The 18,004-nt window shown below is 47.5% G+C and overlaps 1 protein-coding gene across 2 annotated transcripts in view; it reads right to left on the bottom strand.

The window, feature by feature from the left end:
- Nucleotides 1-5,410: 5,410 nt before the first annotated feature.
- ARHGEF12 (Rho guanine nucleotide exchange factor 12) overlaps nt 5,411-18,004 on the bottom strand; it is an 84,610-nt gene continuing 72,016 nt past the window's right edge. For both annotated transcript variants that reach the window (XM_084221378.1, XM_084221377.1), the window contains exons 35-41: nt 17,267-17,356; nt 17,046-17,122; nt 16,495-16,722; nt 12,196-12,687; nt 9,514-9,833; nt 8,087-8,159; nt 5,411-6,260 (exon numbers count right to left, since the gene is read on the bottom strand). In XM_084221378.1, the coding sequence (XP_084077504.1) occupies nt 6,250-6,260; nt 8,087-8,159; nt 9,514-9,833; nt 12,196-12,687; nt 16,495-16,722; nt 17,046-17,122; nt 17,267-17,356 (1,291 nt within the window). In that variant the 3' untranslated portion in view covers nt 5,411-6,249. The remainder of the gene's footprint in view (nt 6,261-8,086; nt 8,160-9,513; nt 9,834-12,195; nt 12,688-16,494; nt 16,723-17,045; nt 17,123-17,266; nt 17,357-18,004) is intronic.

Below are 18,004 nucleotides of genomic sequence, written 5' to 3'. Positions count from 1 at the left end.
AAATTCCTGAAAAAGGGCAGAAATCTCCTAAAAAGGGGAGAAATTCCCTAAAAAGGGCAGAAATCCCCTAAAAAGGGCAGAAATTCCTGAAATAGGGCAAAAATTCCTTAAAAAGGGCAGAAATTCCTGAAAAAGGCAGAAATCCCTTTAAAAGGGCAGAAATTCCCTAAAAAGAGCAGGAATTCCCTTTCTGATCTCACCTGCAGCAGCAGCAGGACTCACCAAGGCTCCAATTCCTGCAGGGAATGTCCTGGAGGCTCAGCCCAGCTTGGAGCAAAGGGGGGATTTCTTTTCTCTGCCAATTAATTAATTAATTAATTAATAATTCACGAACTGTAAGCAGCAAAAAATACAATCAAGGTGCTTCAATCTCTGGGAAAAAAAATTTCCTTTGCCATCATTTGTCCTGCAAACACTCCAGGAATGAAATTACAGCCAAACCACCCCAAAAAATCCACCAGACAAAGCTCATTTTCCTTTAAGCTTATTTAATGATATTTGAAACGTTTAAATTTTCTATTTCCCAGCTCCTGAAAACAGATTTCTTTTTTTTTTTTCTTTTTTTTTTTCTTTTTAAGTGACCAATATTTAATTCCAGAAACATACAACCCGATCAGCTAAGTCATAAAAGAGCTATTTTACAAACATACATCTGGATAATTAGAACAATAAAGTCTTTTTTAGACATTCAAACATGATCAGTAAAAATACAGGATTATTAATAAAGATTTTTGTGTATTTTTGTTTTTTTAAAGAATACTTCCAGATTTTTTTTTTTCTTTCTTCTCTTTAAAGTAAATCTCTGTTAAGAGTACATGATTGTATGTTGTACAAAGAAAATAAAAATATTCTAGTATGAAGAGAGCTCCAGGAGACTGAATTCAAAATAAAACAGCAGTTTTGGCTGCAGTGTCCCTTTTGCAGTACATCTGCTTTCAGTTGGCACCTTTGGGGAGGGGAGGGAATCCAGGGATTTCTTTGGGGATCAGGGAGAAAATGCTGGATCCAGGAGAAGGAGAACTAAGAGCAGGGAGATTTAAATGAGAAAATGCAATTTTAACACTGGAATTTTAAATGAGAATAAGTAATTTTAAACAGTGGGATTTTAAATGAGAATATCTAATTTTTAACACTGGAATTTGAAATGAGAAAATGCAATTTTAAATACTGGAATTTTTAAATCAGAATGTCCAATTTTAAACACTGGAATTTTACATCAGAAAATCCAATTTTAAACAGTGGAATTTGAAATCAGAATATCCAATTTTATACACTGGAATTTTAAAATCAGAATATCCAATTTTAAACACTGGAATTTTAAATGAGAAAATCCAGTTTTAAACAGTGGAATTTTAAATCAGAATGTCTAATTTTAAACACTGGAATTTTAAATGAGAAAGTCCAATTTTAAACACTGGAATTTTAAATAAGAATATCCAATTTTAAACACTGGAATTTTAAATCAGTATGTCCAATTTTAAATGAGAATGTCCAATTTTAAACACTGGAATTTGAAATCAGAAAATCCAATTTTAAACACAGGAATTTTAAATGAGAAAATCCAGTTTTAAACAGTGGAATTTTAAATCAGAATGTCCAATTTTAAACACTGGAATTTTAAATGAGAAAATCCAATTTTAAACACTGGAATTTGAAATCAGAATGTCCAATTTAAACACTGGAATTTTGAATCAGAATATCCAATTTTAAACAGTGGAATTTTAAATGAGAATGTCCAATTTTAGGCACTGGAATTTGAAATGAGAATGCCCAATTTTAAGCACTGGAATTTGAAATCAGAATTCAAATCCAATTTTAAGCGCAGGCCAGGCGCTGTCTGGGAGCTCCTGAGGTTTGCACTCCTCCCTGTCCCAGGGCACTCAGGGATCTTCTGCAGGACCAGGGAATTCCCACACTCCAGAAAATTCCATCTTCAGCTTCTGCCTTGCCCACGAGCTGTGAGGCAGCAGAAGGGAAAGGATCCCCCAGAAAATGTTCCTAAATCCCATCCTTGTTCCCAGAACAAAAAATCTGATTGGGGAGGGGGAAAAAAAAATATATTTTTGGGATGAGGGACTGGGACAAAAAAAACTCCAGAGAATTTTTGGATAAGGGAATGCCCAAGCAAGATTAAAGTGAAAATTCTGTTTTAAAAGAAAGGGGAATCTTATGGCTTAAAGGAGGAAAAAACCCCGTGGGAATCCTGAATATCCTGAATATCCTGAATAGTGCACCTGAGCTCCAGCCCCGGGGTCTGGGGAGCTGCAGGTGTGCCAGGGAGGGAGAAGGAATTCCCTGGGGAAGGGAATTCAGTGGGAAAAGGAATTTAGGGGGAAAAGGAATTCCATGGAAAAAGTAATTTAGTGGGAAAAGGAATTACCTGGAAAAAGGAATTCAGTGGAAAAAGGAATTTAGTGGGAAAAGGAATTTCATGGAAAGGAATACCCTGGGAAATTAATTCCCTGGGGAAGGAATTTCATGGAAAAAGGAATTCCCTGGGTAAAGAATTTAATGGAGAAAGGAATTCCCAGGGAAAAGGAATTTAGTGGGGAAAAGGAATTCCTGGGAAAGGAATTCCCTGGAAAGAAATTCCCTGGGGAACGAATTTAATGGGAAAAGGAATTCCCTGGGAAAAGGGATTTCATGGAAAAAGGAATTCCCTGGGAAAAGGGATTTCATGGAAAAAGGAATTCCCTGGGGGAGGAATTTAGTGGGAAAAGGAATTCCCTGGGAGAGGCATTTCATGGGAAAGGCATTTCATGGGAAAGGAATTTAGTGGAAAAAGGAATTCCTTGGGGAAGGAATTTAGTGGAAAAAGGAACTCCCTGGGAGAGGCAGCCCCTGGGAAAAAGAATTTAGTGGGAAAAGGAATTACCTGGGAAATTAATCTCCTGGGAAAAGGAACTCCCTGGGAAGGGCATCCCTGTCCCCCCGGGGAGGGGATCCTGCCCCAGCCCCATCCCTGTGTGTGAGGATGGCCCAGGGCTGGAGCCCCCCGGGTTCTGTCACCCCCAGGGCTGGGGGACACCCCGGGCTCCTCCTGGGGATTGTCCCCACCCACCCTGGGGGTGACAGGGACACCTGGGCAGGGGGAATGAGGGGATTTGGGGGAAAAGCCTCTCCCAGCAGGCAGAAATGTGAATTCCCACCCTGGCTGCTGCCACAAGCACCAGAGGTGACCCCACAGCCCCCGGAATTCAGAACCTGGAGAGCCCCAGGGAGGATTCTGTGTCCCACCACACCACCCCAGCCTCCCCCAGCCCCACCTCTGCTGCCCTTCCAGAACATTCTTCCAGCGCCAGGCTGAGCCCCCTCTGCTCTGGAGCTCCATGGAAGCCTCTGGAACCCTCGAGGTCACAACAGCTGCTCCTGGTTTTGGGGTGTGAGGGGGGAAAGGGGTCCAAGCCCGGGGCTGGGCTGGTTCCCAGCTCCTCCTGGCAGCATTCCAGGCTGGGGGGCTCTCAGAGGGAATTTGGGTGTTCAAAACCTGGGAATTGTGGGGCTGAGGTGAAGAGGGGAGTGCTGGGTCAATACTGACAATAATCCCACCCAGAAGGACAGGCCTGAGTGCATCCCAAAATTCCAGGGAGCTCCTGGCAGCCTGCAGGAGCTGCTCCCCAACACCAGAACTCCTCCCTGCCCTCCCTCCGAGGGCTCCTGGCTGCCACTCCCGCACCAAAACCCCAAAACCGCCTCTGCTCCCTCTCCTGCCGCCTGAACTCAGCCCCACGGCGGGGAAGAACCAGAGCTGGGGCTCCTCTGACCAGGGACAGAGCTGATTTCCTGCCAAAGGGAAACAGAGGAGCAGGGGGATCCTGGTGCTGAGCAAGGATCTGTCTGTCTGTCTGTCCGTGGGGTGTGCAGCATGCTCAGCAAACCTGGAGGAGGCTGTGATCCCTACCTGGAGGAGGGTGTGATCCCTGCCTGGAGGAGGATGTGATCCCTCCCTGGAGGAGGCTGTGATCCCTACCTGGAGGAGGCTGTGATCCCTACCTGGAGGAGGCTGTGATCCCTGCCTGGAGGAGGGTGTGATCCCTGCCTGGAGGAAGGTGTGATCCCTCCCTGGAGGAAGGTGTGATCCCTGCCTGGACGAAGGTGTGATCCCTCCCTGGAGGAAGGTGTGATCCCTACCTGGAGGAAGGTGTGATCCCTGCCTGGAGGAAGGTGTGATCCCTCCCTGGAGGAAGGTGTGATCCCTACCTGGAGGAGGCTGTGATCCCTACCTGGAGGAAGGTGTGATCCCTACCTGGAGGAAGGTGTGATCCCTACCTGGAGGAAGGTGTGCTCCCTACCTGGAGGAGGCTGTGATCCCTACCTGGAGGAAGGTGTGATCCCTACCTGGAGGAGGGTGTGATCCCTCCCTGGAGGAGGCTGTGATCCCTACCTGGAGGAGGCTGTGATCCCTACCTGGAGGAGGCTGTGACCCCTACCTGGAGGAGGCTGTGATCCCTGCCTGGAGGAGGGTGTGATCCCTACCTGGAGGAAGGTGTGATCCCTACCTGGAGGAAGGTGTGATCCCTCCCTGGAGGAGGCTGTGATCCCTACCTGGAGGAGGCTGTGATCCCTACCTGGAGGAAGGTGTGATCCCTACCTGGAGGAGGCTGTGATCCCTACCTGGAGGAGGCTGTGATCCCTACCTGGAGGAAGGTGTGATCCCTGCCTGGAGGAAGGTGTGATCCCTACCTGGAGGAAGGTGTGATCCCTGCCTGGAGGAAGGTGTGATCCCTACCTGGAGGAGGGTGTGATCCCTACCTGGAGGATGGTCTGTGTTCCCCACACACCTGGCAGGAGCAGCCAGCCCAGTGACCCTGGGGACAGCCTGACCCACCCTGTGCCAAGCAGGACAGTAAAAATTCATTTTCACCAAATTCATTTGACAGACAAAACCAGCACAACAAGGAGATGCCTCGAAGGGCAGAGATCCAGAACTCCCTGCTGTCAGAGCCCTCTGGTGTGAAATCCAGCCTGGGGGATGGAAAATGAACGGAAATGGGCTCAGGCTGTGCCCAGGGTCACCCCAGCTCCCACCCTGGCAGGAATCCCAGCTGCAAACCCCACCAGGACAGCCTGAGGAGGTGCCCAGGAGCTGCTCCAGCCTCCCCAGGTCACCCATCTCCCTCTCATTGGCACGAACGATTTCCAAGAAAAAAAAAAGCAAAATTCCACAAAAACCACCCCAAAAAAACAACCCCAAAGCCCACCCCGAGCCCTCAGCAAGACATACTCCAGGTACTAAAACTTACTGGCCCTAAAATCAGCAGTACCTGTGGCTAACTCCACGGCAGCCCTTGTTCATTCAGTAGTGAACCAGGGGCACAGCTGCCCCACATCTTTGAAACACTTCTGGGTTTGCATTTTTTCTGGTTTTTTTCCTTTTTTTTTATGATCCAGAGAAGAGTTACAAAAGTGCTGCAGGTCCAAGTATTTTTTTTTTTATCACTTTACAAAGGAGACAATGATCAAAGCCAACAAAGTCGAGAAAAAAAACCCCAAAATTAAACCTCTTTCTCCTCTCCCAGCAAAGGAATGGGAAAGGGGAAAAGGAAAATTTGCCCATCTCAAGTGCCTGGCTGTTTTAGTGCATGGAAAATTCCTGTTCCACACGTGGTGACACGAGCAATTCCCATGCAGTTGGTTGGATGCAGACAAATTCCAGCCATAAATTCCATCCTAACACCTTCATGAGTAGCTCTTGGTAAGTCTGAGTGCCAGCAGGGAGTGCAGAGTCCAGTCCAGTGAGGAATCACCTGCACACAGGTCCCCCCTGTCCCCTCACCAGGCAGGGTGGGACACGTGCAGGGAGCCAGAACTGTCACTACCCAAAAATAGAACCAAAAAAAAAAAAAAAAAAAAGGCAGATTAAAAAATTAAAATGTGCTTTTGATACACGGAATGAAGTCAAATAAATACATTGATTTTTTTTTCTTTTAAATGTCTAAATACATTTTTTTTTTATATCCTACACCCAAAGCTCTGTACATTTGGTTTGGTTTTTTTTTTTTTTTTTCCTGTTCTGAAAAAAAAAAAAAAATTGAATTTCTGGTAGCAAGGAGAGGAGCAGAATAGAATAGACTCCCTCACTGACAAGATAGTGCAGATGCCCCACAGGAAAAGCACCCCATGCCCACTTTGCTAGAGAATGGTTCTGTTTGGATGCTCCAAACCCTCATCCCAGAGTCCACAGGGGAGACAGCGGGTGCTGTGTCCTGATTCTCTTCCTCCCATCTTCAGCCACTCCTGGAAACACGACTAGCTTTTGTCTGAAAAGGCGGAAAAAAGGGAAAAACAAAGGTGGTGAGAGAGAGGGATGGGCTGGGAGAGGAGTGTGTGGCATTTCTGACTCACTGAGAGCTCCAGACCCCCCTCACCCCCAGCCCCTGGTCAGGTGTCACTGTCAGAGCCTCTGAAAATCCCTTGGCCAGGATTTCTCTCCTGGGAAGCTGAGAAGCCTCAGAGAAAAAGGAAAACAATAATTATCTGATTGCTTCTCCTGTGTTTGCTGCTTTGGAATGTGGTTTGAGATTGTTTATCCAACATGTGAATTGTTTTTATTTAATGACCAATCACAGCCAGGCTGTGTGGGGACTCTGAGGAGTCAGCCCTGAGTTTTTCATTCTTATCTTGTTAAACCTTCTGATGTATCCTGTCGTGGTTTGAGAGGAAGTAGGTCACCTCTGTCCACAACTCCATCACAGCACTGCCCTTTCTTGGCTCTGAGTCACTGCCTCCCCCTAAATTCAGTCTCTGTGTCACAGGAAAAAGTGGTTTGACCACAGCATCCCAAAAAAACCTACTTCCTCTCAAACCACAACATATCCTGTCTCTATTCTTCAGTTTCCTTTTAGTATAGCATTCTTTAATACAATATATATCTATTATGAGAAGGCTGCTCTCCTATCCTAAGACATTAGTGAGCTGTGAGACTGCAGAACTTCCTTCCCTAAAGTCAAATAATAACTGACTTTCTCTTATACCCATTTCTTTTCAAATCAGCTATTGCTAGAACCTACTGAATTCCTTTTGAGAACTATTTATTTTTCATATACATAAACCTAGCATATTAATTGTTCTTAGGAATGGATCTTTCAACTAACCTACTGCTCTTTCTCACAAAAACACTTTTCTAAGACAAAAAGAATTAACGACCTGTACGACTTTTTTTTTTTTAATGCTGGTCACTACATCTTTAGGGCATCAATGTGACCCAGACTTTCAAACAGTTTCCTAATGAAACACAGAGTTTCAAAAATTATTTTGACCTTCTTTATGCAGAATTACTTGTAATATTCCTATCTATTTTGATACACAAAAAATCCCAGACTGTCAATTCCTCCTGGAAACCCAACAAACACCAGGAGCTCAGCAATTCCACCTGCAGGGATTTCCCCACCTTTTCCCCCCAGGGAAAGCAGAGCCAGGCTCAGCATCCCAGGAGCTCCCTGTGGGAATTCCCATCCCTCTGGCCTGCCTGGAGGAAAAGTTCACCCCGGGATGGAGATGGAACAGAACCTGGCAGAGCAGGAACCAGCTCAGCTGAGCCGCCAGGGATGAGCTGACCTTTCCTGCAGGCAGCACTGCCAGAGCTGCTCGAGGAGCTGAAACCTTTTCTGGGCATGTGAGAAAGGCCAGTTGGACCTCTGATCCCTCAGGATTTTCTATTTTCCTTCTATTTGTAGCCCTGCAGTTCTTTAGTGCAGAACTCCAAACTCCACACACAGTGGGAGCTGCTGCTTCCCCATTCTGGGCAGACACAACAATTCCTCCCCAGGCCTGGCAATCAAGGACACCTCACTGCCTCAGGGATGGAAACAAAAGGGAGTTGGGGGCAGCAAACTTGGGGTCAATGACTTCATCAGCTGGAGCTGGAATTGGCAGATTCACCCCCAAAATGCAAATGGACCAAACTTATAAAAGTGTGAAACCATGACCAATTCTCCATTTTTGGGTGGGTTTTGTCTGCCCTAAATGTATCAAAAGGACCTTCAATAAACAGAACTGCTTTTTATTCCCATAATCCTGCCTGGCCTATGTTTTTTAGGTGGCCCCAACAGTGGGTTTTGTGCTCTGGGTTGATTCTGGGTCCTACCTGAGTGCTCTCCTGTGGAGGCTGAGCCAGCCAGCCCCTGGCGCCGCAGAACGCTGTAATCCTCCTCCACCTCCTGCAAAACAGCAACAACAGCCCCACAACTCAACTGGCTCCCCCTCTGCCAGGCAAACAAAGAGGGCTTCAAACAGGAAAAGAGAAGTTTCACCACTGCAAAGACCCAGGTTGGAGTGAGCCCCCTCAACTCCTTCATCAGCAGCTTCATTTGCATGCAATATTCTGATTTCAGTGAAATTCAAGGCTGGCCACTGGGTGTTTCACATGTCAAACCTTCTGGAGTTATTCTGCAAAGAGAATCCCTGTCCCATGCAAAAATAATTCAGAATATATTTGGAAAATGATTTGGAATATATAGAGCCTGAAAACCTCAGTATTGGTCTGATATCCTCAGTGCAACTCAGAATCTTCATCTGACACCACGAGCACACAAGAGATTTCACAGAATCAGCAAGGCTGGAAAAGACCTTGGAGATCTTTGAGTCCAACCTGTGCCCTCAGACCACATCCAGCAGGGATGGAGACTCCAGCCCCTCCCACCTCTCCCTGAAGAACTTCTCCCCAGGAATCCACATTCCTTAAAGGAATCCATTCCTTTATGCCTGGACTCCACATTCCTCAGGTCCTGTTGAGAACTCCACTTTTGCAGGCTTGTCCTACCCCTCAGAAATTTCTCCAGATTAAAATCAAAGCAATAAAGAGCCCTCCAGCTCCAGCAGAGCTACTGGCCTGCTGTGATCCACACCTCAATGCACACAAAACAGCAAAAAAAGCAAAAGATCCTGCTCTAAAGTCTTCTGTGGCAGTCACATTCTCTAGAAAAACCCCTTTGCTTGGGATTTTTCTCCTGGGAAGCTGAGAAGCCTCAGAGAAAAGGAAAACAATTTTATCTCATTTGCTTCTCCTGTGTTTTGCTGACGTGGAATGTGTTTGGAGATTGTTTATCACAGGTGATTGTGTCATTGCATTCTGCTGGGAGTTGTTTTCACTCTTTGGCCAACCAGGGCCAAGCTGTGTCAGGGCTCTGGAAAGAGTCAGGAATTTTCATTATTATCTTTTTAACATTTACTAAGTATCTTTTCTGTACTCTTTAGTATAGTATAGTATTCTTTAATATAATATAAATCATAAAGTAATAATTTAGCCTTGTGAGAACACGGAGCCAGATTCATCCTTCCTCCCTGCCACGGGGATCCCTGCAAAGACAACAATCTTCCAGGAGTAAGAGCCAGAGATGAAGAGAATTGTGGCTGTGTGCTTGCCCACCAAAATTGTTTTAAAGCTTTTTTCTAACCCAAAACTGAACAGGCAGGGAAACGATCAAACACTCGGGCGAGCATCCAACCTTCTACGTGCAGTAAAAATGAAAAGAATAATGAAAAGAACAACAAAAAGAGCAAAAAGCAGCGCACCTTTAGCTTCTCCAGGGCGTCCTGGATGTTGTGGATGTACTGCATGAGCTGCACTCGGGTCTCCAGAGGGAGCTGGGGGCTGCCCAGGAAGGGACAGGGCTCCTCCAGCCCTGCCCAGCGCAGCTCCTCGGGGAAGGGCGAGCTGCCCCCGTCCGACCGCGCGTCCCTTGGCGACAGGGGCTGCTGCTGCTGCTGCTGCTGCTGGGGACAGTCCAGGGGTGGCTGCCTGTGTGAGGTGCACTGCAGGACCAGGGCTGACACCTCCTCGTCCGTGGAGCTCTCCTGCACCGTCCCGTATCCATCGAGGATCAAATAATTTCCTACGGAGACAGCGGGGATTGGAGCGTCAGGGCTCGGGGGGGCTGAGAAGAGACAGAAGTGGGGATGTGCCACAGCTCATCTCATGGGAAAAGAAGTCCCACAGCCCATCTCCTGAGAAATGAAGTCCCACAGCCCATCTCCTGAGAGAAATCAAATAATTTCCTGCAAAGACAAAGGGGTTTGATTCAACCATCCCCAAAAAGCTCCGGGGTTTGATTCAACCATCCCCAAAAAACTCCAGGGCTCAGGAGGGTTTGAGGAGATTTTTTAGGGGGGATGTCCCACAGCCCATCTCCTAAGCAAAGAAGTCCCACAGCCCATCTCCTGAGAGAAATCAAATCATTTCCTGCAGAGGCAAAGGGGTTTGAGTCAACCATCCCCAAAAAGCTTCAGGGCTCAGGAGGGTTTGAGCACATTTTTAGGGGGGATGTCCCACAGCCCATCTCCTGAGAAAAATCAAATCATTTCCTGTAGAGGCAAAGGGGTTTGAGTCAACCATCCCCAAAACGCTCAGGGGTTTGATTCAAACCTCCCCAAAAAGGCTTCAGGGCTCAGGAGGGTTTGAGCACATTTTTAGGGGGGATGTCCCACAGCCCATGTCCTGAGAAAAGAAGTCCCACAGCCCATCTCCTGAGAAAAACCAAATAATTTCCTGCAGAGACAAAGGGGTTTGATTCAACTGTCCCCAAAAAGCTTCAGGGCTCAGGGGTGTTTGAGCACATTTTTAAGGGGGATGTCCCACAGCCCATCTATCTCCTGAGGAAAACCATCTGTGAACACTCCAAAGATCAGTGGTGCTGTCAGACTCAGCTGGTTCTGAACAGGTTCAGGGACCAGGGATGGTTTTTACACTGTACATTAAAAAATAAAAGGTAATTAAATGGACAGCACCTGGACTCAATGATCCTCCTGGCTCCTCTCCAGCTCAGGGTATTCTGTGAGCTCATCCTTCCTGCTTGCCCAAAATCTCTGTTTTTATGACAATATCTGAAAATCCTGCTCTTGCACCCATGGCACCTGACAAACCCAGCTGCTGGCATTCCCAAACCCCACTCCCCAGCCCTGGCACTTTGGATGCATTTAAAGCAGAACTTGCTGATAAGCTAAAAGATAAAGGAATTACAGACAGAAAATGCTTTCACAACCTGCACCCAGAAACAGGAGTCCATTTAATGAATTTTTCCATAACACCACAGGCAAAGCCAGCACAGGAGACTCAGAACTGACTAAAACCAGATCCATCTCATTTTGATGTCCCCATACAGTTAAAAAAGTAAACAGTGGAAGAGGTGACAAATAAATTAGATGCTTCAAGTTGTTGGCTCAGTTTTAATAATTTAAAATGTCTCAGGGAGAAAAATTATTTGCACTATGTAGTTGGAAAGCAGCATTGGGGCAGTCATAAATTGGCTTATCCACGTGGATATAATCCAATTTTTAAATAAGAGCATATTTATGGATAAGAGACTTCTGTGGGGCTGTTAGTGCTGAATCCACCTGACAGCAGCTGCTTCTACCAGGAAATGCACATGAGATAAACCTCAGCTTCTGTGGTGTGCTCAGGAACCTGTCAAATAGTCCATGAGCAGCAAAACCAAAAAAAATAATAAAATAATCAACTTTTCAGAGGTTCAGAGTGTGGTAAGGTTACAGGAGACTATTACAGTGTAAAATTAACGTCGTGAGTTTCTTTCCTGAAGCTTGATCAGGAAAAGGGCTTTAAAAAGTGCTTTGCCTCCAGGGAAAACCTTTAGGGAGCAGAGAGATGAAGAAAACCCCAGAAAAACAAGGAGATGCCTGAAGCCCAGTGCCTGGATTCCCAACTCCCTGCTGTCAGATCCAGCCAGGGAGATGGATAATGGATGGAAATGGGTGTGGGACCAAACCCCAGCTGCAGAGCCCAGCCCAGGGGGGCACTCAGGCCAGCCACAATCGAGGGCTTGGCAACTCCAGGCTGTCACAGGGGGTGCCTGTGTCCCCCAGCACTTCAGCTCCTCCTCCAGAACATGAAGAATCAACCAGCTCCAAGTTTCTTTCCTGAAGCCCGATCAGGAAAAGGGCTTTGAAAAGGGCTTTGCCTCCAGGGAAAACCTTTTTTCTACAGGTCCCTTTAGGGAGCAGAGAGATGAAGTGATCCAGGCCAGCCACAATCGAGGGCTTGGCAATTCCAGGCTGTGTCCTGTGTCCCCCAGCACTTCAGCTTCTGCAGCACATGAGGAATGAACCAGCTCCAAATTTGCACGGGGCTAAAATGACTTGGTGAGAGCTGGGAGCTGACTGTCCTACCCCAGACAAGCAAAAGTGAAGTGCTGAACAGACCTGGCCAGGCCATCACCTCCTGCAGGAATGCCCCAGGCTCACCTGAGATCCGAATTTGCACCTCTTCCTCCTCCTCCTCTTCCTCCTCCTCCTCCTCCTTCCTGTCCAGCAGCTCGCTCTCGCCGGGGTTCTCGTCGCTGTGAGCTTCCCGAGCATCAAAGAAATGCTCCCCGCTCTCCTCAGCCCCCAGCCCCTCCAGCTCCGAGCTGGAGCCCTCCAGGTTCGTGCTGTCCATGGGCAAACTGCCCCTGGCAGGGGGCTCGGTGCCCACCAGCTGCAGGGCATCCCCCGAGGCCGGGCACTCCGCTGCAGTCCGGGGGCCGTGCCTCTCCTCTCCAGTTCTGCCAAGGGCTCTGTCCTCTGCAGGCTGCTGGAATTTGCTCTCAGAGCTTGGAGTTTGCTGCAGCTCGGTGCCACTCTCTGTCTGGGCTTCCTGGGACGTGCTCCTGAACCTGGGCAAGCGCTGTCTGTCCTCCAGGGTGCCCTTCTCAGCCAGGCCCAGCTGCTGCACCAAGAGCTGCTTCAGCAGCCCCACTGCAAGGACAGGCAAGGGTCAGGCAACAGCTCTGTGAGCACCCAGGAACACAAAATCACAGAATGATTCTATGCAGGGGCTGTTATTGAAGAGCTCTGGGTGTCAGGGGTGCAAACCCAAATCTGACTCTGACCATACAGTCAAGATGAGCATGTTTTATATTCTATCGTTATATAACTTTCATGTTAATTATTAAACTTATATTGTTCTATTATATATATATAAATTTCAGCTAAGCAAAGCCCCCCTTAAATTTCCAGCATAGTTTCTCATGATTCTTCTTATGGTTATATAATAATTATATTTAATCACTAAACAATCATCACATCTAACAATTATATCATTTATCACACTGCTTACTCAGGTGCAGTTGATCTGGGAAAACACAAAGCCTAACATTTTCAGATTCTATCTTTAACATTTTCCAGGGTTCCACTATCAGCTCCACAAAGGGGTGAACAGGATTTGGGCTCAAAGGGACCAAATGACTCCAACTTAGACCCTGCACAGGAGCTCACAGCTGTGGTTAGAGCAGGGGATTCCCACCTCAAGGAAATCGGGAATATTCCACTCAGGTTTGAAATGACAGCAAAAAAAGAAAAAGGGAAAAAATCTAAGAAGGGAGGTTTGAGCAGATTTTAAGAGACTGAAGTGGGGATGTGCCACAGCCCATCCCCTAAGAAAAGAAGCCCCACAGCCCAACTCCTGAAAAAAATCAAATAATCTCCTGCAGAGACAAAGGGGTTTGACTCAACCACCCCCAAGAAGCTTTAGAGCTCAGGGGTGTTTGAGCAGATTTTTACTGGGGATGCCCCACAGCCCATCTCCTAAGAAAAGAAGTCCCACAGCCCATCTATCTCCTGAAAAAAAACCATTTGTGAACACTCCAAAGATCAGTGGTGCTGATCAGGTTCAGGGATGGTTTTTACACTGTACATTAAAAAATAAAAGGTAATTAACTGGACAGCACCTGGACTCAGTGATCCTCCTGGCTCCTCTCCAGCTCAGGATTTTCTGTGAGCTCATCACCTCCCTTCCTGCTTGCCCAAAATCTCTGTTTCTATCATAATGTCTGCAAACCCTGCTCTGGCACTAATGGCACCTGACAAATGCAGGCAAAGCTCACAGAGCACAGAAGGGATTAAAGCAGACACAAAGGTCACCCTCTGACAGAGGTGTGACTCCTTGCTCTTGGTGGGAAAAACAGGGATAAAAATAAATGTATTAAAGGCTCCAGCCTCACTCTCCTGTTTTACCTTACAGTATGTCAGGACAAGTTGCATCTCCTTGGAGAAAACCAAAGAAATTGTCTCCAGAAATGATCCTGAGTGCTTGGGTTTCACCCTGCTCAGGAGCTCACAGCTGTGGTTAGAGCAGGGGATTCCCACCTCAGGGAAATTGGGAATATTCCACTCAGGTTTGAAATGTCAGCAAAAAAAAAAAAAAAAAAAAAAAAAAAAAAAAAAAAGGAAAAGAAATCTAAGAAACATTTTCCCTAAAATTCAATGCAAATTTATGCCTGGTTGAACTTCAACCCACATTCCTTTAGCTCCCAAATTATCCCAAGCAAACACTTCATAATAGGGACATATTGTTCCAAACAAAAACGTGCTGCTGTCAAGAGCCCCAGATTGTTCCTCCTCACCACAAAATGCTCCTGCAACACCCAAAAAAAGCTGTGATGTCACACAGCAGAACTGTCACTCAGCTCAGGCTCTTGTCACAATGTTGGAGAGCTGCTCTTTTAACTCTCAACACTCAGGAGATGCTGTAGGGTCACTAAAAGCGTCCTTACACACCCCCAGACTAAGATTATTTTAGCTGTGGTCTCTTAAAACAAGTCCCAAGAATATCTGTCCAATATTCAGAACTAGAAAAGAACTTTGAATCCTCTAAGAAGGAGAATAAATGGAATTAAAGGTCTGAGATAACTCTGAGACTGCAGAGAGCTGTCATTGCTTGGACAGAGAGATGGAAAAGGCAACTGGGGCCAAGGATGTGAGAGTTCTGCATTTTGGTAAAAGCAAATGTTGCACAGACTCTTCCCTCCAAGTACATCTGAGGGACTTTTTGTCCCTTCCAGAGTTGCCAAGGAGAGATTTGTGAATTAATGAATTCACTGAAATTTTAGGGAGTTATATTTAGGAGTTGCACTGCCAGAGCTGATCCAGCAGGCTGCAGAGCCCTGCGTTCCTCCTCTGAAAGGAGAGCAGAAAAAGTGATTGAAAACCTTCAAAACAATTTCAAACAATGATTTGCCCATCAGGAAAACTTCTCAACACACACAAGTGTTGATCTAATGAATCCCAACCACCTCCCAAGTACTCAGGAAATCTGAGCCTGGGCTTTGGATATGAGTTTAACAACGTGCAGGCTCTTACAACAACAACAAAAAAAAAAGGGGAAAATTGTATTCTGCAACACAAGCAACCTCTCCAGTTCTGCTCCAGTGCTACAGAAATAAGGCCAGGGCTGACTGCCTTGTCTTTAAAAACTGCTGACCAGCAATGGCACTGTGCACTCAGTTCTGCAATATAATTTTGCCATCAAAGCACTCCATGGATGGTAGGAATTCATGATCAGCCTCATCTGATACAGAAAACCCCAGAAAAACAAGGAGATGCTAAAGCCCAGTGCGTGGATTCCCAACTCCCTGCTGTCAGATCCAGCCCAGGGAGGTGGGTAATGGATGGGAAGGGGCTGTGTGACCAAATCCCACCTACAGATCCAGCCCAGGGAGGTGGGTAATGGATGGAAGGGGCTGTGTGACCAAATCCCAGCTGCAGATCCAGCCCAGGGAGGTGGGTAATGGATGGAAGGGGCTGTGTGACCAAATCCCAGCTGCAGAGCCCAGCCCAGGGAGATAGACAGTGGATGGGAAGGGGCTCTTGGACCAAATCCCACCCACAGATCCCAGCCCAGGGAGGTGGGTAATGGATGGGAAGGGGCTGTGTGACCAAATCCCTGCTGTCAGATCCAGCCCAGGGAGGTGGACAATGGAAAGGAGCTGTGTGACCAAACCCCAGCTGCAGATCCAGCCCAGGGAGGTGGATAAGGGATGGGAAGGGGCTGTGTGACCAAATCCCAGCCACAGATCCCAGCCCAGAGAGGTGGGTAATGGATGGGAAGGGGCTGTGTGACCAAATCCCAGCTGCAGAGCCCAGCCCAGAGAGGTGGGTAATGGATGGGAAGGGGCTGTGTGACCAAATCCCAGCCACAGATCCCAGCCCAGGGAGGTGGGTAATGGATGGGAAGGGGCTCTTGGACCAAACCCCAGGTGCAGATCCAGCCCAGGGAGGTGGGTAAGGGATGGGAAGGGGCTGTGTGACCAAATCCCAGCTGCAGAGCCCAGCCCAGGGAGGTGGGTAATGGATGGGAAGGGGCTCTTGGACCAAACCCCAGGTGCAGATCCAGCCCAGGGAGGTGGGTAAGGGATGGAAAGGGGCTGTGTGACCAAACCCCAGCTGCAGATCCAGCCCAGGGAGGTGGGTAAGGGATGGAAAGGGGCTGTGTGACCAAACCCCAGGTGCAGAGCCCAGCCCAGGGTGGTGGGTAATGCATGGAAAGGGGCTGTGTGACCAAATCCCAGCTGCAGATCCAGCCCAGGGTGGTGGGTAAGGGATGGGAAGGGGCTGTGTGACCAAATCCCAGCTGCAGATCCAGCCCAGGGTGGTGGGTAAGGGATGGGAAGGAGCTGTGTGACCAAATCCCAGCCATAGATCCCAGCCCAGGGAGGTGGGTAATGGATGGGAAGGGGCTGTGTGACCAAACCCCAGCTGCAGAGCCCAGCCCAGGGTGGTACTCACAGTTCCTCAGGGCGTCCCGTGCCCACTGCCCCTCGGGCACTGAGGCTGAGCTGCTGGCCGGGTGCTCAAAGCAGCCAGAGGAGTCCTTGAGCGCCAGCTCTGCCTGCTGCCCCTTCTCAAACTGCCCCTCAGCCCCCAGCAGCCCCTCCACCTTGGCCTTCTCAGACAGCATGGGGGAGGAGGACTGAGGGTTCAGCATCAAGGGAGACTCCAGGCCCAGATCTTTATCTAGAGGACAGAAAACGAAAATTCAGGTCAAACAAAGGTGATAAAACTGCAGAAAATTCCACTCTGGAAACACTAAGATTCTTCAGCATGGCTTTAGGGTTCTTTCCAGGGTTTAAAAAAGACAGACTCTCTAAGCAGAGAGAGATGGAAATAATAAAAGATGCATTTCCAAAAGGTTCTGAATGACTTGTAAAGAAATCATCCCTTTCCAAAAAAAATCTCAAAGCTGCCCTAGGATCCCCAGTCCCCTGGGACTATGGCTGGGCACACCTGCACTCCCTGGAGCAAATCTCCTTCTCCACTTCCCTGAGTCCCTGCTTTACCTGGACTCTGCAGGCTGCTGGCAGGAATGTCATGCTGCTCCTTGAGCTTCTGCTGCTCCTCTTCCTCACGCTCCTCTCTGCAGGGAGGGAAGAACAAACACATCCTTTCAGTCAGCTTCATCTGCACGACAATCCATGCTTTGGAGGACAATTTTTAGGCAGGAAAAGGGATGCTGGAGAAAGAAAAATCAGCTTTTCTTCCTCCTGCAGCTTTGACTTACTCGCCAGGGCCTGACTGGGGCAGTGGGATCACTCTTCTGCTGCTCCCCATCTTCACAGTTCCTGCCATCTGAGCTATAAGGTCCTGCCAGCTGCAGCAGAAACAGCAAATAAAACCATGCAGCAAGTGAGACACAATGAGCATTTCTCTATGCAATCCTCTCAAACCCAGCTGATTTTTTTTTTTACCAAAAAGAAATGTCTTTTTATTTTTTAAGTCCCCCCAGAACAGCCTGAAATCTCCACAGCAGAAAGCTCAGCTCACCTGGCTGCTCTTCAGCAGACTGAAATGATAGACAGGACCTTATCACTTGTCAGATCAACCAGTTAACTGGTATTTAAATACATAAAAAAACATGATTTCACACATCACTGAAGTGTATAGATGCAACAACAGGCACAGATCCCATAAAAACATCTATCCCTGGGTATTCTTTGGGAGAAAAGAGTTTCTCCCAATAAAGCTTTTAGCCATGGAATCCAGTTCCTGCAGTGGGGTGTTCATGATGCCAGAACGGGAATCTGCAAAGATCTCTGGTGTTGCATAAAGATGCAGGATTGTTTCTGTGTCTGATCTGGCAGTCAAGCCCAAAAAACCAGATTTTTAAGGGTAAATAAAAACATTTTGGAGGTCAGGAGAGTCTGGAGTGAGACAGTTGGGAGGGATTATCTGCAGATAATTCCTAAAGAGACCACCAGGCTTCCAGCTGAATTTGGAGAAGGAACTCAGGGAATTCATG

Source organism: Fringilla coelebs (assembly GCF_963513975.1).
Source record: "Fringilla coelebs genome assembly, chromosome: 25".
In the NCBI taxonomy this organism is placed as follows: domain Eukaryota; kingdom Metazoa; phylum Chordata; class Aves; order Passeriformes; family Fringillidae; genus Fringilla; species Fringilla coelebs.
The sequence above is the reverse complement of the archived record's forward strand: the minus strand, read 5'-3'. Positions and strand labels throughout refer to the sequence as shown.